The sequence below is a fragment of the Coffea eugenioides genome, chromosome 5 (genome assembly GCF_003713205.1).
Source record: "Coffea eugenioides isolate CCC68of chromosome 5, Ceug_1.0, whole genome shotgun sequence".
Classification (NCBI taxonomy): domain Eukaryota; kingdom Viridiplantae; phylum Streptophyta; class Magnoliopsida; order Gentianales; family Rubiaceae; genus Coffea; species Coffea eugenioides.
Genome location: NC_040039.1, coordinates 3,653,938 through 3,673,379, shown reverse-complemented (window position 1 = coordinate 3,673,379; position 19,442 = coordinate 3,653,938). Strand labels below are relative to the sequence as shown.

General features: G+C 41.1%; 1 protein-coding gene and 1 non-coding gene across 2 annotated transcripts in view; both read left to right on the top strand.

Annotated features, from left to right (window-relative positions):
* Positions 1 to 13,161: 13,161 nt before the first annotated feature.
* Positions 13,162 to 13,268, top strand: LOC113772729. The gene has a single exon (XR_003468686.1). It is a non-coding gene; the product is annotated as a small nucleolar RNA R71 (small nucleolar RNA).
* Positions 13,269 to 15,913: 2,645 nt separating this feature from the next.
* The window catches only part of LOC113771003, a 5,073-nt gene continuing 1,544 nt past the window's right edge, over positions 15,914 to 19,442 (top strand). The window contains exon 1 of the mRNA XM_027315635.1: positions 15,914 to 19,424. Coding sequence (XP_027171436.1) covers positions 15,914 to 19,424 — 3,511 coding nt within the window. The remainder of the gene's footprint in view (positions 19,425 to 19,442) is intronic.

The following is a 19,442-nucleotide window of genomic DNA, read 5'->3' as shown; positions in this document are numbered from 1 at the left end:
CACTAGAGACCATATCCCATGTCCCTAGATAAATCTTATTCCAATTTTTATGTCCTAAAAAATTTTTTTGCCTAATTGGCATAATAGTGTAACCTTCCTCAATCCAGTTTCCTTTCTTAGTTATCACTTTTATTTTCTTGTTTGTACTCTATGTGATCGCCATCCTTTTGATCTTCATTGAGTTTGACAACAAATCTGCTTTGACAACTTGTCATTTGGCAATTTCAATATGATAATACTTACAAAAAAAAGGAAAACAAAAAAGAGAGCGAGAACTATTTCCATAATAATGAGGATTTGGGATATATTAGTCAGTTGTGTAGATTGTGACTGTGGAAGAAGAGTGGATTATCAGATGCATAAAAGAGAAGATAGGAGAGAGATGATACGAGTTTGTTTTGTATGGCAATGAAAAACTAGTTATAGTTGTATGATTTTTGGGTTTGTAGGAATTATCTATAAGTGAAAAATATTATAGTCATTTTATCGCATGAAGGAAGGTTAGTGTAATTATTTAAACCTGAAGAGAGGTGAGTGAAATTGTCAGAAACCTCAAGGGAGGTTTCTGAAATTATCCCTACTGATAAGTGAATATTTAACGTACATTTTGTATAAGTTTGGAATGAACTTTTGGTATGTTTGAGAAGATTAAAGCCATAGTTGAACTCTTTTGGTACTAACTGCTTAAATGTTGTTTAAGTGTTCAAGACTTGATAAATGAATGGATTAATGCTTTAATTTGTGATATTTTGATGGATATTGATATGTGAATTCCATGTACGAGATAAAGAAAAAAGGCAAGGATCATTTGGAGGATAAAATACAAAGGAAACTAGGAGCAAAAATGAAGAAAAAAGGAAGGAATTGAAAATCTAGAAATTTATCACAAGGATCTGAGCTCGGATCCATGTGCAACAAAAGGATCCGAGCCCTCGTCTGAATATCTGGAGCAATTGATCCGAGGTCAGTTGATCCGAGGTCGGATCAATTGAGGATCCGAGCTCAGATCGTATTGAACCCCTCAGATCCAACCCCTCGATCGGCCTCTTTTCTCTGCAAGTGGCTCAACCCTTTTTCACATTACTTTCCAGCTATTTTTGGTAAGAGAATTCGGTGGCACATGCTTCTGAAGCAAAAAGAAAGACAAAATGATTTATTGTCAAGTCAAAACAACATTTCTTTTGACTTTCTTAACAAATCTGAGATGTTGGAATCATGAGAGGAGAAAAAAGGCACTTTCTACCATCTTTTTATGCAGAACGAGAGGAAGAAGTCATAGAGACCATACATAACTAGTTTTCTTCTTGTAACATTTTCTCTCTAGCTAGAAGTTCTTGAAGGAGCACTTGGAGACTTCATCTTGTAATCATTTTCAGTGCAAGACATAGCAGAAATTGGAGGGCTTCACCATTAACTTGGCTAAGCTTTTCTTAACCTTCTTGTACTTGTAACTTGAGATGTTTTTCATTAATGAAGTTATGAGTTTGATTGTTATATCATCCATGAGTAGCTAATTTTCTATAACTAGGGAGTAGATGAAACTTATGGCCAAGTGATATGAATTGAATATGACTTACACTTGTGATATCTTGTAATAACTTGTCTACTTGTGCATGATTGATTATTTGTTGTTGTTTGATTACCAATAGCAAAATTATAGTTGTTATTACTCATTGAGAGATGGTAGTAAAAATGGAGTAACATGAGTAGAGCTTGAGTTGTATGTTCATGAGAATAGAAATACAGTCAAGTGGATGAAATCTGCATTTCATGCATGAACAAGAACAGAGTTAGTTATTTACCAAGAAATTAGGAAAGACTAAACTGTTCTAAACCATTATTATCATGAGAATGAGATTTTGGTATTTGTTTGGAAATGAATCCCTAGTTAAACATGAGTAGTAACAAGTGTTAAGTTTCGCTCATCAACATATACACCAAAAAAAAAGTGCGCTAAAAAAACTAGGGCAACACGGCTTTCCTTCTGCAACCTCGCTAGGGTTCATCCCGACAGACTGCATGACGGCCGTTGGGCCGTCGGAAAAGCCACCGGATGGAGGGCCGGCCCTCTCATATGCGGCGGTGGTCTCAGCGGCTGGCAAAGAGCCGACAGCATTGGGAGAGATCGCCTCCCACAGAGGAGAACCATCGCTTCGGCTGACACGACAAGAGATTGTGAAACTCTCGGAGCCGTTCCGGAATGCGTTGGTGGGGAGGTTTCCTTACTCCAGACCACCCATGGAGTTTATCAAAAAGTTCATCATCTCCCTCGGCCTCAAAGGCGAATGTGCAGTGGGTCTTCTGGATCCGAAACACGTGCTGCTGCGACCAGCGCTGGAAGAAGACTATACTAGGTTATTTGCCAGGAGAATTTGGTATGTCCGGAGCTCACCAATGGTCATCTCCAAGTGGTCGCTGGAATTCCGGGCGAATCAGGAAGTGGCGGTAGCGCCGGTCTGGGTGGGTTTTCCAGATTTGCCGTTGCCTCTTTTCCACAAGAACCAGTTGCTGTTGTTGGCTTCGACGTTAGGCAGACCGCTCAAAGTTGATGCAGCAACATGCGACCTCCGTCGCCCTTCGGTAGCGAGAGTCTTGGTCGAAATTAACCTTGCCTCGTCACCGGTGCATCGGGTGTGGATAGGAGAGGAGGAGTATGGCTTTTGGCAGCCGGTGGTGATGGAAAACCGACCAGACTACTGCACGTTCTGCAACATCTTTGGCCACGTAGAGACGGCCTGCTATCAGAAAGACCCAGCAAAGCGGCCGGCAAAGCAAGGCCCTGCCTCGCGAAAGGTAACCCAACAGCTGCAACGACAATACATACCAAAAGCGCTCATGGCCAAGGGGACCATCCCTGAGAGGGCACCAGAGAGCCTGCAGGGGGCGGGTTGCGCGGAGACAGAGGTTGCGGCGGCAGGTACTGACAGCAGGGGGCGGCTGATGGGGCCGGAGCCATCACGCTCGCTGGCCGGTGCTCGGCGTCTTCCTGGGCTGGGTCGGCCAGAAGCAGAGCATACGCTAGATGTCACGGAGGGGATCATCAATCCAAAGGTCCTGTCCGGGGTGCGTTGTGAAGATACAGAAGTTACAGCGGCAGGGGGTGTGGGCAATGGGCTGCTGATGGGTGCGGAAGGGCCATGTACGATGCCAGGATTGCTCCTCCTACCTGGGTTGGGTGGTGCCGGGACTGACCTTGCGGGAACGGTAGCCTGCGCAGAAAATGAGCATGCGGGAACTTTTGGTTGCGAAGTAACGGAGGTCGCGGAAGCTGTGAGTTGGGCAGCAAAGGAGGAGGCGGCGATAGGAGCTGACAGCAGAGAGCTGCAGGTGAGTGCAGAAGAGCACCGCACGGCGCCAGGCGCGCTGGTCCTCCCTGGGCTGGATTGCGTAGATACCGATTATGAGGCGGACGGGGGGTTGCAGATGGGTGTGGGAGCAGCAAACTCTCTGGCAGCATCGCACCATGTGGGAACCGACGAAGATAAGGAGCAAGAGGAGGGGGCTGAGCTCGAATTTCCTCCTCCACCTCGAGGAGCGCAAGGACAGATTTCGGGCGGTGCATTGGCGGGGGTGCTGCTGGAACAAGGTGACCGGCTGGTCATTGATTTGAGCTACACGAGGGACGGCCAAGAGGGGAAGAACAGTACCACCGATCGTGAGGGGCTGAACCGTTTTGCGGCTCTCCAGGAGTTGGAGGGGGAGGAAGCAGTTGGGTGCATGTCAGACTCGCTACGGGGCCCCTCGGGTCGATTACGTAGGCGAGACTTGTCGCGTAGTTTGTCGATGGACAATTTGGAGGCAGTGACCACCACTAGGCAACAACTCTTGGACTTTCACAAGGAGTTGTGCCTTAGTTGGAATTCATCCCAGGTGAAGGGTGCAGAGACGCAGGTGGAGGATTGCGGTGCGCCCGAGTTGGACAGGGAAACGCTGGGCAACGAAAAGGGGAGACGCGGTCGCCCGCGCAAGGGGGAAGCCAAGAAACAGGTAATGCAAGCTCGGCAGGCTGCTTATTCACTCCGTTCTAATGATAAATCCAATTAATATTTTATGTTGGAATATTCGGGGGGCCTCCCGGGCGGACTCCCTCCGGTATCTGGGAAAAATATGTAGCGACAATTCAGTTCGAATTCTGGCACTTCTGGAACCAATGTCTGAGGTCAGTCAACTAGAAATAGTAAGGCGTAGGCTTAAATTCGAATCCGCGGCGAGTTATGTGGATGGGAAAGTTTGGATATTTTGGGATCGGGGGATGACACTAAATTGTGTTGAAAGTGCGGGCCAATTGGTTCATGCGAGGACGTCTTTTGCGTCGGGCGTCTCGCTTTATGTGTCCTTCGTCTATGCCAAGTGCACCCGAGTGGCGAGTGACGGGTTTTTACTTTAAGTGCAAGTTTAATTCCGATTTTACACCCGTTGGACTGCAAGTATACAGGTCGCAATTTTAGTACAAGATGCGTATCGGGTCGATCCCACGAGGAGCAATTTAAACAATTACTAAGCCCCTGTTCTCTCTATTATTTAGACTTACAATTAATTTTTGAGCAGAGAAAGTCTAATGCTGTAATCTACAAATCTGATATACAAATCTAGTTTAACAAATGCTGAATGCAAATAGAGAAATTTCACTTAATGAAGATTCTAGGAATGTAGATTCCACTTATGGCATAAACTACACAAATGAATGGATTTACTTCTTGCTATTATTCTTGCTTAACCAGAGATTTATTTCCAAGATTACCAAGTCTCATTTTCATGATGAAATGGCTTAGAGCAATATAGATTTCCCTATTTTCATGGTGAAATACTACTACTACTCCGTTTTATTTCATGAAATGCTCAATAATCCACCTAAGTGTATCTCTATTTTCATGAACATACAACTCAAGCACTACTCATGTGTTTCAATTGTTATTACCAATTCTCATTGAATAATAACACTATAAACATGCTATTGGTGATCAATCAATAACAAGAAATCACAGCTACACAAGTAGACAAGTTAACTCAAGATATAACAAGTGTAAATCACATTCAATTAGTATTATTTAGCCATAAGTTTCATCTACTCCCTAGATGAAGGAGTTTAGCTACTCATGAATGATTTAACAATCAAATTCACAAGTTTATTACTGCAAAACATCATAAAGTACAAGTATAAGAAAGATAAAAGAAAGCTTAGCCAATTGAAGGTGAAGCTCTCCAATTCCTGCTATGTTCTTGCACAATATGATTACAAGTGAAAACTCTAAATGCTTCTCTAAGAACTCTTAACTAGAGAGAAAACTTGTTGCAAGAAGGAAAACTAGCTACGTCTGGTCATCCAGGCTTCTCCCCTGTATTTCTGCATAAAAGGTGGTAGAAATTCCATTCCTCTCACTTCATAATTTCCTCCACTCAGATTTTGTAAAAAGAAGTCAAAGATATGATGTTTCCTTTTGTCCACACTCATTTGGTCTTCTCTTTTATTGCAGAAGCATGTGCACCGAATTCCCTTGCATCTTATAGCTGGAAAGTGGTATGCACACAAGAGAATTGACTGAGTCAAATTGCAGAATTTCGGCTATAAAACGCGCCTACACAAAACGCGGTATAAACTCGCGTTTTTTCTACTCGCGTTTTCACTCTGGCCTTATTTCAACTGCGATTTTCTCCATGATAAAGGCCAAACTAGCTTTTGTGCAAAACACAAAAGTTGTAGCCCTTTGAGTTAGCTTTCCAATGCTTCAAGAATCATCCAAATCGGAGCATTGTAGCCTGAGATATGATCGAAATACTGTCACCTGTTCAAACCTCTGTTTTAACTTCCGACCACAGAATGCAGCTTCTGTATTCCAACGTTTTGCCCATGAAGATGGCAGAAATGGATTTCGATGTCTTCATACGAATTGTAGGTCTCTTTCTTAGCTTTAAAATGGTATAAAGATCACCTCAATCCGATAAGTGTAGCTCCAGATATGGTCAAAATACTGAAGAGTGTCAAAACTGACTTGTATTGCATTTCCTCACTTGAACATTTTTCACTTCATTCTTCTTGTTGCCACTTGAATTCATCACCAAATCTCTATTTTTTACCTCATTTGACATCCTTTGGTGATTGAATCATCATTCCTGCATAAAAATGAAGTTTTTACCATTAAAATCAATAGAAATGCAATATTATCCACTTTTACCAAAAATATATAATTTTACCAAAAACCTCTTTATTTTATTTATAAAACTAAATAATCAACTCAAAATTAACTAATAAAATGCACTTAAAAATACGTAAAATAAACTCTTATCAAATACCCCCACACTTGAATCATTGCTTGTCCTCAAGCAATATGAAATTCCAACCATCAATGATCCAAAAATTGAAAATAAACATATGTAGTATTTCAACTCCATTTCCTTGAATCAAGGTAAATAACCTTATGTGATCTTTCCATTAAGTTCAAGTACTCATAATATCAAGCAAAGAAGAGCCAAGTATACCATAATTTTACCAATTCAACTCAACTTCTTATTTTTATCCAATTTCGCAAGCAAGCAACTCCTATAGTCAATAAAGATGCTAACTAATCTCATGATCAACTTCTTATTTTTCTTAAAGAGGGATTTAATTTACTTTTATATATATATATATATATATATATATATTTTAAGGATTAAATATTACTTAAGTTGTGAAAAATGCCTTTTGACGCGAAGATCAACATTTTTAGATGCAGATCCCCGGTTACTCAACATTTCACATACTCAAGTTGCTTTGCATACTCTTAATTCAAGTACCTTTTTACGCGAATGTCGACATTTGTAGATGCCAACCCCCGGTTACTCGGTACGAGAATCATTGGAGTAGAATAACCCCTTTTTTTTTGATGTATATATATAATAAAATTCCCTCTAAGAGTAATCATGAGAAGAGTATGACACTTATTAACCATATTAATTTCTTATCTTATAAAATTAGATAAAAAGAAGAATTTTCATCAAATATACAAAATGTAGGCATAATTTTCTCCACTTTACTAGATATACTTTCCTATAAATGTAAAAATTATAATCACATAAAAATCATTTCCAAATTTCATAAGAAAAGAAGTATCAAAACCGCATATATTTATTTCAAAAGGATAAGTGACAAAATTTTATTTATTTATTATAGTTAATAACATATATATGTATAAGGTTTTGGAAAAATTTTGACAGAATCTCCCCTTAAAAGTGGACTAAAACTCCCTGCCAGCAACCACAAGAAACACCATTTAAGCACAAGAATTATATCAAACACAACTAAAACCACAAGTATCACACATATTTCTCCCCCCACACTTAAATTACACATTGTCCTCAATGTGTAGGGAAGAAATGAAACAAAAGAAGAAAAGAAAAGAAAGAAGTACTCCCCAAGTCAATGGCTGAGATCCTTATCAGCCACTAATCACGGACCACTGTCAAAATACAAGTACCTACCACATAGAAAACAGAAAAATAAAATGAAGTTAAACATCTTAAGTTCCACAAGTTAAGATAATTAGGCAAGCAAGTTCATCAACTAAAGATAGCTTCTGCAGTGTGCCAAGTCAGTCATCCCCCTCGGCATCATCGTCATCCTCTGCATCACGATTGGGCGGTGGATGAATGCCCAAATGATCTTCAATTCGGCTTAGACGATTATGGAGTACAAATGAAGATTTGTGAGTTGGGTAGAAGAGAAGAAGAAAAACGCGGCTGGAAAAATGGAAAAGTGAAGAAATGTTCTGGAAATCGCGTTTTTGAAGCAGAAAAATGAACCGCAAACGCGACTAAAAACGCGCCTTCAACGCGCGTTTTTAAATCCGCGTTTTCTGCACAAATCTCGCAGAATTTAAAACGCGGTTACGTATTAAAACGCGACTTAAAGTCGCGTTTATATGTGTCGCGTTTTCCAGTTTTGCTCAGGCGTGAAAACGCGACTTCCTCTAAAACGCGACTTAAAGTCGCGTTTTAAAGGCGCGTTTTCTGTTCTGCAGGCGCAGAATCGAAAACGCGATTCTGAGAAACGCGACTTATAGTCGCGTTTCCTTGGAAAACGCGTTTTCGGCTTCGATTTTTAGCAGAATTTCAACTTTTGAAAAATTACAAAAGGTACCCCAATGACTCAAAATGCATCATAGATCATTTGTTTGCCAATTTTAATCACTGGAACAAATGTAAAACATTAAAAACATGCATTTTACCCCTTTATAATGAATCAAAAACACCTTTAACGCAAATCGAGGGGTTGAGTTGTTTGATCACAGTTCGCCTTTTTCACCTCAAATGGTCATTCTTGCTTCCATTTGCCAACCCTATCACACAAAAACAACAAATTAACTAAAACACTTATTCAAACCACAAAATGACACCAATTTAACACATATAACATAAACATTGGGTTGCCTCCCCTTTTAGCGCTTTTGTTTATAGTCGTTGGCTCGACTCACACATTCAGTTTCTTAATTTGAAGAAGAGTCGCCCAAAAGACATATGAGTCCTTTGGGTACGATTTCACCTGCCAAGTAGGGTTTCACTCGTTGTCCATTGACCTTAAACCTTTCATTTCTTGAATTTGCCACTTCAACCGCTCCATAGGGAAATACTTGAGTGACTTCAAATGGTCCAGACCACCTTGACTTCAATTTTCCTGGAAATAACCTCAGGCGTGAATTGAATAAAAGCACTTTTTGCCCTACCTGAAATTGTTTAGGAATAATGTGCTTGTCATGCCAATATTTGATCTTTTCTTTGTAAATTTTGGCATTTTCATATGCATGTAACCGGTGTTCCTCCAATTCACTCAACTCAAGTAATCTCCTTCCACCTGCAAGATTAAAATCTATATTAATTGCTTTAATAGCCCAATAAGCTTTATGTTCAATCTCTACAGGTAAGTGACAAGCTTTTCCATAGACTAAACGATACGGCGACATCCCTAAGGGAGTCTTAAATGCCGTTCGGTAAGCCCATAGTGTGTCATCTAGCTTTGTAGCCCAATCCTTGCGTGATTTATTCACAGTTTTCTCCAAAATGAGCTTTATCTCACGATTAGCTAGCTCCGCTTGTCCATTGGCTTGAGGATGGTACGGGAGTGATGTCTTGTGCCTACAGCCATATTTAAACAATAAGGAATCCAGTTGTTTGTTACAAAAATGTTTTCCTTCATCACTTATTATGGCCTTAGGTATACCAAATCTACAAAAAATATTCTTTTTAAGGAATCGGAGTACAACCTTAGAGTCATTAGTAGGTGAAGCGATTGCTTCTACCCATTTAGAAACATAATCCACTGCTACTAAGATGTACTTATTATTAAAAGAGCTTGGAAATGGTCCCATAAAGTCTATACCCCATATATCAAATAATTCAACTTCTAAGAAGGTAGTTAGGGGCATTTCATTCTTTCGAGATATATTTCCAGTTCTTTGGCATGCATCACAACTTTTAACATATTCCCGAACATCTCGATACATAGTTGGCCAATAAAACCCTGATTGCCATACCTTTGCCACAGTTTTTGAGGTGCTAAAATGTCCACCTGTTTCAAGGTTATGACAATGATATAAAATATTATGTACCTCGTTTTCGGGAATACATCTACGTACCATACCATCGGCACAATGTTTATACAGCAATGGTTCCTCCCAAAAGTAACTTTTGACATCATGTAAGAATTTCTTCTTTTGATGGTAATTAATTCCCTTTGGAATCTCTCCACTTACCAAAAAATTAGCAATATCAGCATACCATGGAGAATTGATAATTGCTAGGACAAACTCATCCGGGAAATTCTCTTGAATAGGAACTTGATCCTTGACTGGAATATATTCTAGGCGTGATAGATGATCCGCTACTAGATTCTCTGTTCCCTTTTTGTCTTTTATTTCCACATCAAATTCCTGCAATAAAAGAATCCACCGAATTAGTCTTGGTTTTGCATCTTTTTTATGTAACAAATATTTAAGAGCCGCATGGTCCGTATATATAATAACTTTAGATCCTACTAGATAAGATCTAAATTTATCCAAAGCAAATATCACTGCCAATAGCTCTTTTTCTGTGGTTGCATAATTGAGTTGTGCTTCATTTAGCAACTTGCTAGCATAGTAAATGACGTGCAACCGTCCTTCTTTCTTTTGTCCCAAAACTGCTCCAACCGCATAATCACTTGCATCACACATCAATTCAAATGGTAGTGACCAATCAGGCGAAGTTATAATTGGGGCCGAAATCAATTCCTTCTTCAACCTTTCAAATGCAACCAAACAATTGTCATCAAATTGAAAAGGAGTATCTTTACATAATAAATCACATAATGGCTTTACTATTTTAGAAAAATCTTTAATAAAACGTCTATAAAAGCCAGCATGTCCTAAAAAACTCCTTATCCCCTTGACATTGCTTGGGGGTGGCAATTTTTCGATGACTTCTATTTTGGCTTGATCCACCTCAATTCCCTTGGAGGAAATCTTGTGTCCTAAAACAATTCCTTCTTTTACCATAAAATGACATTTCTCCCAATTCAGTACAAGATTTGTTTCCTCGCATCTCTGCAAAATCAATTCCAAATTATGAAGACACTGATCAAAAGATGAACCATACACAGAAAAATCATCCATAAATATCTCCATAATTTTCTCAATATAATCAGAAAAAATAGCCATCATGCATCGTTGAAAAGTTGCGGGAGCATTGCATAACCCAAATGGCATTCTTCTAAAGGCAAAAGTGCCATAAGGACATGTAAATGTGGTCTTCTCTTGATCCTCTGGAGCTATAGCTATTTGATTATATCCTGAAAAACCATCAAGAAAACAGTAAAATTCATATCCGGCTATTCGCTCCAATAATTGATCAAGAAATGGTAGGGGAAAATGATCTTTTCTTGTTACCGTATTTAACTTACGATAATCGATACACACTCTCCACCCTACCACAAGTCTAGATGGAATTAATTCATCATTTTTACCCACGATTGTAGTCATTCCACCTTTCTTTGGTACCACATGAATTGGACTAATCCAAACACTATCGGAGATAGGAAAAACTATACCTGCGTCAAGCCATTTAAGAATTTCATTTCTTACCACCTCTTTCATGTTTGGATTGAGTCTTCTTTGTGTTTCCACCACTGGTTTGCAACCGTTCTCCAATAAAATTCGATGCATGCATATAGAAGGACTTATACCTTTAATGTCTGAAATTGTCCATCCAATTGCCTTCTTACGCCTTCTTAGAACTCTTAACAACTTTGCACACTGTTCATCATCAAGGTCAGCACTAACAATTACAGGTAAAGTTTTATTTTCTCCAAGAAATTCATACCTTAGATGAGTCGGAAGTGGCTTGAGCTCTAACTTTGGAGGTTCAATTTCTGAAGGTTGTGAAAACCCTTTTCCTTGGCCAAGACTTTCATACAAATTACCCCTTTTATAAGGTGCTTGAAAATCCAAGTATTTGGCCAATTCTTCAATTTCTTCACAAACATCTTCTTGCTTACCTAAACTCATTAAACAATACTCAAGAGGATCTAAGTCAAAGTTGACTTGACTCATCTCTTGGGTTAGTTTATCAATTGTGCCAATAGAATAAGCATGATCGGTAAAAGAAGGGTATTTTTCCATTTCATTCAAATTAAATTCTACCTCTTCTTCACCTACTTGAAACTTAAGTTTGCCATTTTTTACATCAATAATAGTACCTGCAGTAGCTAGAAATGGTCTACCTAGAATAATTGGCATAGATATATCTTCTTCCATATCTAATACCACAAAATCCACTGGAATGATAAATTTTTGAACTTTTATCAATACATTCTCCAACACTCCCAATGGATATCTAATAGACCGATCCGCTAGTTGCAAAGTGATATTAGTGCGTTTAAGCTCATGCAAACCCAATTGTCTAGCCACCGTTAAAGGTATTAATGATACACTAGCACCAAGATCACACAATGCCTTAGAAAAATCAACGTTACCTATGGTGCAAGGTATAGAAAAACTCCCCGGATCCTTCAACTTCGGTGGTAGCTTATTTTGAATAATTGCACTACATTCCTCCGTTAATGCTATTGTTTCGCAGTCTTCCAACTTTCTTTTTCTAGTCATGATTTCCTTGAGAAATTTCGCATAAGATGGAATCTGCAAAATAGCATCGGCAAAAGGAATGTTAATGTGCAATTGTTTGAAAAGTTTAACAAATTTTTCAAAATCTTTATCAAACTTATTTTGCTTTAATCTTTGTGGAAATGGAACCGCAGGGGGTATTGGAATGGTAGTGGAAGATGATGGTTGCTTTTCTCTTGGATTCTCCCGCCTATTTTCCTCCACAATCGCCTCTTGGTTCCTCTGCTTTTCTTCTTGTTTTTCATTCTCATCTTTCTCAACTTCCTTCACTGGAGGATCTTCTAATTGTCTACCACTACGAAGAGTAATGGCTTGCACCTGCTCCTTAGGATTGACCTCTGTTTTGCTAGGTAATTCTCCTTGATTTCGATTATTCAAAGAACTAGCAATTTGACCAATTTGGACCTCTACATTCCTGTACATTGTAGTGAGTTGATCCAGTCTCCCTTCTACTCGTTCAAATCTGTCCGAAGTCACCGTAGCAAGTTTTTCCACCGCGATCTCCCAACTTGGTTTAGTTTCAGCCTGTGGTTGCCTTGGTTGAAATCCCGGCGGATTGGTTGGCCTTTGTTGATTTCCTTGATCCTTCCATCCGAAGTTTGGATGATTTCTCCATCCCGGATTGTAAGTATTCGAGTAGGGGTTATTTTGAGCATTACGATTGTAATTATTGACGAATTGTACTTGTTCAGAATCGACACACTCATTAGTATCATGTTCACCTCCACATACAGAACAGCATGCTACATGTGCATTAGATGAACTTGGACCTTGTCTACTTAGCAATTTCATCACATTATTCATTTGAACACTCAGCATATTGAGAGTGTCCATTTCTATCATACCTGCGTGACGTCTTGTATTACCTCTCTCATTGGCCCATTGATAGTTATTTGCTGCCATTTCTTCTATCAAATTATGAGCTTCTTGGGGTGTTTTTCCCATTAAAGCTCCACCTGCAGCTGCATCAATAATAGTTTTAGTGGAGAAAGATAAACCATTATAAAAGGTTTGTATGATTAACCACTCCGGCAGTCCATGATGTGGACATTTCCGAAGCAAATCTCTAAACCTTTCCCATGCCTCATATAATGATTCACCTTCCAATTGGCTAAAACTAGTGATATCCATTCTAAGCTTAGCAGTCTTACCTGGTGGAAAATACTTATTTAAGAATGCTCTTGATAATTCATCCCATCCAGTGAAAGTATTGGGAGCATGAGAGTGTAGCCAAAGTTTGGCCTTATCTCTTAATGAAAATGGGAACAATCTTAGCCTTATAGCATCATCACTAACTCCATTCATTTTAATTGTATCACAAATTTCCAAGAATGTAGCTAAGTGTGTATTAGGATCTTCTACTGCATTACCTCCAAATTGAGATTGTTGAACCATTTGGATAAGTGATGGTTTAATCTCAAAGTTGTTAGCATTTACCGCAGGCCTTGCTATGCTCGTTTGTGAACCTTGTGTTCCCGGTATAGTAAAATCTCGCAGAACTCGCCTATTTAGGTCATTTTCAGCCATTTCTTCTTCAAATGGTAATTCTATCAAGATATCTTCTATTGGCTGCCAAACCTCTTGTTCCTCTTGATGCAGTGTATTCCTCCTTTGTCTCCGCAATGTTCTTTCAATTTCAGGATCAAAATGTCCAACTTTCTATTTGATCGGTGCATGCACTACAAATAAAAATAAGAGAAATTTTTGTAGTTTTAATTCAACAACTTGGATAAAAACAATGAAAATGTCTAAATTAATAGAGATGACTAGGCCCTAATATTGCCGCTCCCCGGCAACGGCGCCAAAAACTTGACGGGTTTTTTTAAGTGCAAGTTTAATTCCGATTTTACACCCGTTGGACTGCAAGTATACAGGTCGCAATTTTAGTACAAGATGCGTATCGGGTCGATCCCACGAGGAGCAATTTAAACAATTACTAAGCCCCTGTTCTCTCTATTATTTAGACTTACAATTAATTTTTGAGCAGAGAAAGTCTAATGCCTGTAATCTACAAATCTGATATACAAATCTAGTTTAACAAATGCTGAATGCAAATAGAGAAATTTCACTTAATGAAGATTCTAGGGATGTAGATTCCACTTATGGCATAAACTACACAAATGAATGGATTTACTTCTTGCTATTATTCTTGCTTAACCAGAGATTTATTTCCAAGATTACCAAGTCTCATTTTCATGATGAAATGGATTAGAGCAATATAGATTTCCCTATTTTCATGGTGAAATACTACTACTACTCCGTTTTATTTCATGAAATGCTCAATAATCCACCTAAGTGTATCTCTATTTTCATGAACATACAACTCAAGCACTACTCATGTGTTTCAATTGTTATTACCAATTCTCATTGAATAATAACACTATAAACATGCTATTGGTGATCAATCAATAACAAGAAATCACAGCTACACAAGTAGACAAGTTAACTCAAGATATAACAAGTGTAAATCACATTCAATTAGTATTATTTAGCCATAAGTTTCATCTACTCCCTAGATGAAGGAGTTTAGCTACTCATGAATGATTTAACAATCAAATTCACAAGTTTATTACTGCAAAACATCATAAAGTACAAGTATAAGAAAGATAAAAGAAAGCTTAGCCAATTGAAGGTGAAGCTCTCCAATTCCTGCTATGTTCTTGCACAATATGATTACAAGTGAAAACTCTAAATGCTTCTCTAAGAACTCTTAACTAGAGAGAAAACTTGTTGCAAGAAGAAAAACTAGCTACGTCTGGTCATCAGGCTTCTCCCCTGTATTTCTGCATAAAAGGTGGTAGAAATTCCATTCCTCTCACTTCATAATTTCCTCCACTCAGATTTTGTAAAAAGAAGTCAAAGATATGATGTTTCCTTTTGTCCACACTCATTTGGTCTTCTCTTTTATTGCAGAAGCATGTGCACCGAATTCCCTTGCATCTTATAGCTGGAAAGTGGTATGCACACAAGAGAATTGACTGAGTCAAATTGCAGAATTTCGGCTATAAAACACGCCTACACAAAACGCGGTATAAACTCGCGTTTTTTCTACTCGCGTTTTCACTCTGGCCTTATTTCAACTGCGATTTTCTCCATGATAAAGGCCAAACTAGCTTTTGTGCAAAACACAAAAGTTGTAACCCTTTGATTTAGCTTTCCAATGCTTCAAGAATCATCCAAATCGGAGCATTGTAGCCTGAGATATGATCGAAATACTGTCACCTGTTCAAACCTCTGTTTTAACTTCCGACCACAGAATGCAGCTTCTGTATTCCAACGTTTTGCCCATGAAGATGGCAGAAATGGATTTCGATGTCTTCATACGAATTGTAGGTCTCTTTCTTAGCTTTAAATGGTATAAAGATCACCTCAATCCGATAAGTGTAGCTCCAGATATGGTCAAAATACTGAAGAGTGTCAAAACTGACTTGTATTGCATTTCCTCACTTGAACGTTTTTTCACTTCATTCTTCTTGTTGCCACTTGAATTCATCACCAAATCTCTATTTTTTACCTCATTTGACATCCTTTGGTGATTGAATCATCATTCCTGCATAAAAATGAAGTTTTTACCATTAAAATCAATAGAAATGCAATATTATCCACTTTTACCAAAAATATATAATTTTACCAAAAACCTCTTTATTTTATTTATAAAACTAAATAATCAACTCAAAATTAACTAATAAAATGCACTTAAAAATACGTAAAATAAACTCTTATCAGCGAGACGCCCACTTTGGGAGGCGCTGGAGAGAATTGGTGAGACGCAGGACCATCCATGGATGGTGATAGGGGATTTTAACGTAATCTCCACGCCCGATGAGAGGATTGGGGGATCCCCCCCCAATCTTCGAAACATGGAGGAATTCAACGACTCGATGTTTCGGTGTGGTTTGTCGGCAATGGACTTTGACGGATCACAATTCACATGGACAAATGGCTCGTTGTGGCAAAGGCTAGATCGTGCTTTGACTAATGACAGATGGCTGGCGTCCTACCCGGTGTCCAAAGTTTCACATCTAGCACGGGGCCGCTCTGACCATTCCCCATTGCTGGTTAAGTGCGGATTGGGGACGGCTTCCCCGTTTTCATTCCGCTTTCTCAATGTTTGGGCCCGCTATCCTGGTTTCTTCGCAGTGGTTAGTGCAATATGGGAGATGGAGGTGTCGGGGGTGGGTATGCCTCGTTTCTTCAAAAAGCTGGGCCTGGTGAAGAAAAGATTGCGAGAATGGAGCCGCGAGACATTTGGTGACATTCCTTCTCGTGTCAAGGCTGCAGAGGCTATATACAGACAGAGGGAAGAGGATTATGATAGGGATCGAGACGACATTTCCAGATCCCGCCTAAACGAGGCCAGAGCGACCTACACCAGAGAGCTGGCCACCGAGTGTGAGTTTTGGAGGCAAAAGTCGGCAGTCAAGTGGCTTCGGGAAGGGGATGCGAACACGTCTTATTTCCACTCCGTGGTCCGTCAACGAAGGAGCTCTAACTTCATCGCGAGGATCAGGGGTGCGGAGGGGTGTTGGTGCGACACGGGCCAGCAAATCAAGGAGTCAGCTACGGATTTCTTCAGTACGTTGTTTACCTCGGAGGCGGCTTTTAGGGGAAACTTCCCAGCACTACCATTTGAGTTGCCCCAGGCAGCCAGCGAGCATAATGCAGCAATTACGGCAGTTCCGTCTGCCGAGGAAATTCGGCAGATTGTTTTTTCGATGGAGGTGAATAGCGCCCCGGGGCCGGACGGATTTGGGGTGGGTTTCTATCGCTCTTGCTGGGGGATTATACAGGAGGACCTGGTAGCTGCAATCCAAGATTTCTTCAAAGGAGCCAGTCAGCCAAGGGGTTGGTCGAGCTCACTCTTGGTCCTGATCCCTAAGGTGGAGGGAGCATGTCACTGGCGAGATTTCAGGCCTATTAGTTTATGTAACGTGAGCTCCAAAATTATTTCGAAACTTTTGGCAGCCAGGATTGGCAAGGTGCTTCCAGCTCTCATTTCCCCATGGCAGACGGGGTTTGTACCAGGGCGAGGTATTTCGGATAATATTTTGTTAGCCCAGGAGCTAGCACTAGACTTGGACAGACGTTTGAAGGAGCCGAACCTCATTTTTAAGTTGGATATGGAAAAGGCATATGATAGAGTGGAGTGGCCTTTCTTGCTCTTCATGCTTCGGCAATTCGGCCTGAGCGAACAGGTGGTTGATTTGTGCTATAGGACCTTCTCCAACGCATGGTTTTCGGTGTTGATCAATGGTGAGCCGTCTGGGTATTTTAAATCTTCCCGGGGAGTTCGGCAAGGGGACTCACTCTCTCCGGCGTTATTTCTATTTGTGGCGGAATTTTTAGGGCGGGGGATTCACAACTTGTTCCTGGAGAAAGAGAGCAGATTCTATGTATCGGCTGGCTCGCGCGTACCGTATTTAGCTTTTGCAGATGATATCCTAATTTTCACGCGATGCTCGTCGGATGCTCTGACCGCAATTCGGCAGTTCCTGGAGCATTACCAGACGTGGTCAGGGCAGAAAGTTAATGTGGGAAAGAGCTCTTTCACCCCCTCTTCTAGGATGTCACTGGCACAGAAGGAACTTGTGCGCGCAACTCTTGGCTATCGGGAAATTGGTTTGCCTATCCGATATCTGGGGGTGCCACTGGTGAAGGGTCGAATCAGTTGTGTGGCCTTTGAGGGGATATTGGCAAAAATAAGGCAGCAGTTATTTCACTGGAGCTCCAAACTTCTTTCTATGGGGGGCAAAATTACCCTGATTCGTCATGTGCTTAGTTCAATTCCGATACACCTACTTCAAGTGCTGCAGCCGCCGAAAGCCATAATTGTGGCTTGGGGAAGAATCTGTAATGCTTTTCTGTGGGACCACTCCTCGTCTGAGAAGAGGATACATTGGGCTGCCTGGGAGAAGGTATGTTTCCCAGTCGCAGAAGGGGGGCTGGGGTGTCGGTCATTAGATGATGTGGTGAAAGCATTCTCTTGCAAGCTATGGTGGAAGTTGCGGAAAAAGGACACGGCTTGGGCGGAATTTATGCACTACAAATACATTAAAGGGTCGCACCCGGCTCTGGTTCGGGTTGTTCGGCCCCCGGCGCTGTGGCGTCGGTTGGAGGGGATTCGCGAATTTGCGGAGGGAAGGATTCGTTGGTGTTTGGGTGAAGGGCTGGTGGATTTCTGGCATGACCGATGGTGCACTGAGGAGCCTTTGGCGTCGCTTTTGGATGTCACCAACAAGCCGTGCGTGTTAGTGGGCGAACTTTACCTGCACAGAGGATGGGATGTCGCCCGGCTCCGCCAGTGGCTGCCTGAGGCATATGTTTCTCTGGTCCTCCAGCAGCAAATCTTTCCAGATTTGCAGGATCAAATGGTCTGGGAGGGGTCTGTCTCCGGGGAATTCACAATTGTGTCGGCCGTGGAGGACCTTCGTCGGAAGGGGAATACCTCTCTAGTGAGTAAGTACATTTGGAGTTCGGCACTCCCGAAGAAGATGTCTTTCTTTGTATGGCGATTATTGAGGAAATGGATCCCAGTAGATGTACAGTTGCAGCGGAAGGGAGTCTTCTTGGGATCTAGATGTCCGTGCTGCTCAGGGGCTCGGGAAACTGCGGAGCATCTTTTTGTGGGTGGCCCCGTGGCCGCTGTGGTTTGGGGACATTTTGGCAGGCAGTTCGGGATTTTACGGCGGGGAGTCCAGGGGGTGTCTTCTCTTTTAATGTCTTGGTTCCTGTCCCATCGAAAGGTGAGTGAGAACCATATACGGGTTCTGGTGCCGATAGCAGCATTATGGTTCTTGTGGAGAGCTAGGAATCAGGCAAGATTTGAGGGTTCGCCGATGGCCGCGGAGAGTATTATATGGCAGGTGGGCCATTTCATTGAACTCCTGGGGAAAGCCCAGAAACTGGGACGGGCGTTTAGTGGTGACAGGGATTGTATCTGGGCTGGAGGGTTGAGGGGAACAGGGTCGGTGCACAGACCAGCACTGGTGGCATGGATCAAACCTCCATCGCCAGTCCTTAAACTGAATACTGATGCCTGTGTGACAGCCGCCGGGGCTTTTGGTGGAGGGGTGGTCCGCTCGAGCGAGGGTAAGATGATCTTTGCATTTTACAAGGAGTTTGGGGAGGCTAGCGTGGTTCATGCAGAGGCTCTGGCCGTACTAACAGGGTTGCTTCATTGTCAAGAAATGCGTTTAACTCGGGTCCGGGCAGAGAGCGATTCGTTGGCTCTCGTCCAAATGGTCAACTCGGGTGTTGTAGCGCGCTGGCCGCTTTGCAATGTGTTGAGGAGGATACGTCACTTATTGATGGAAT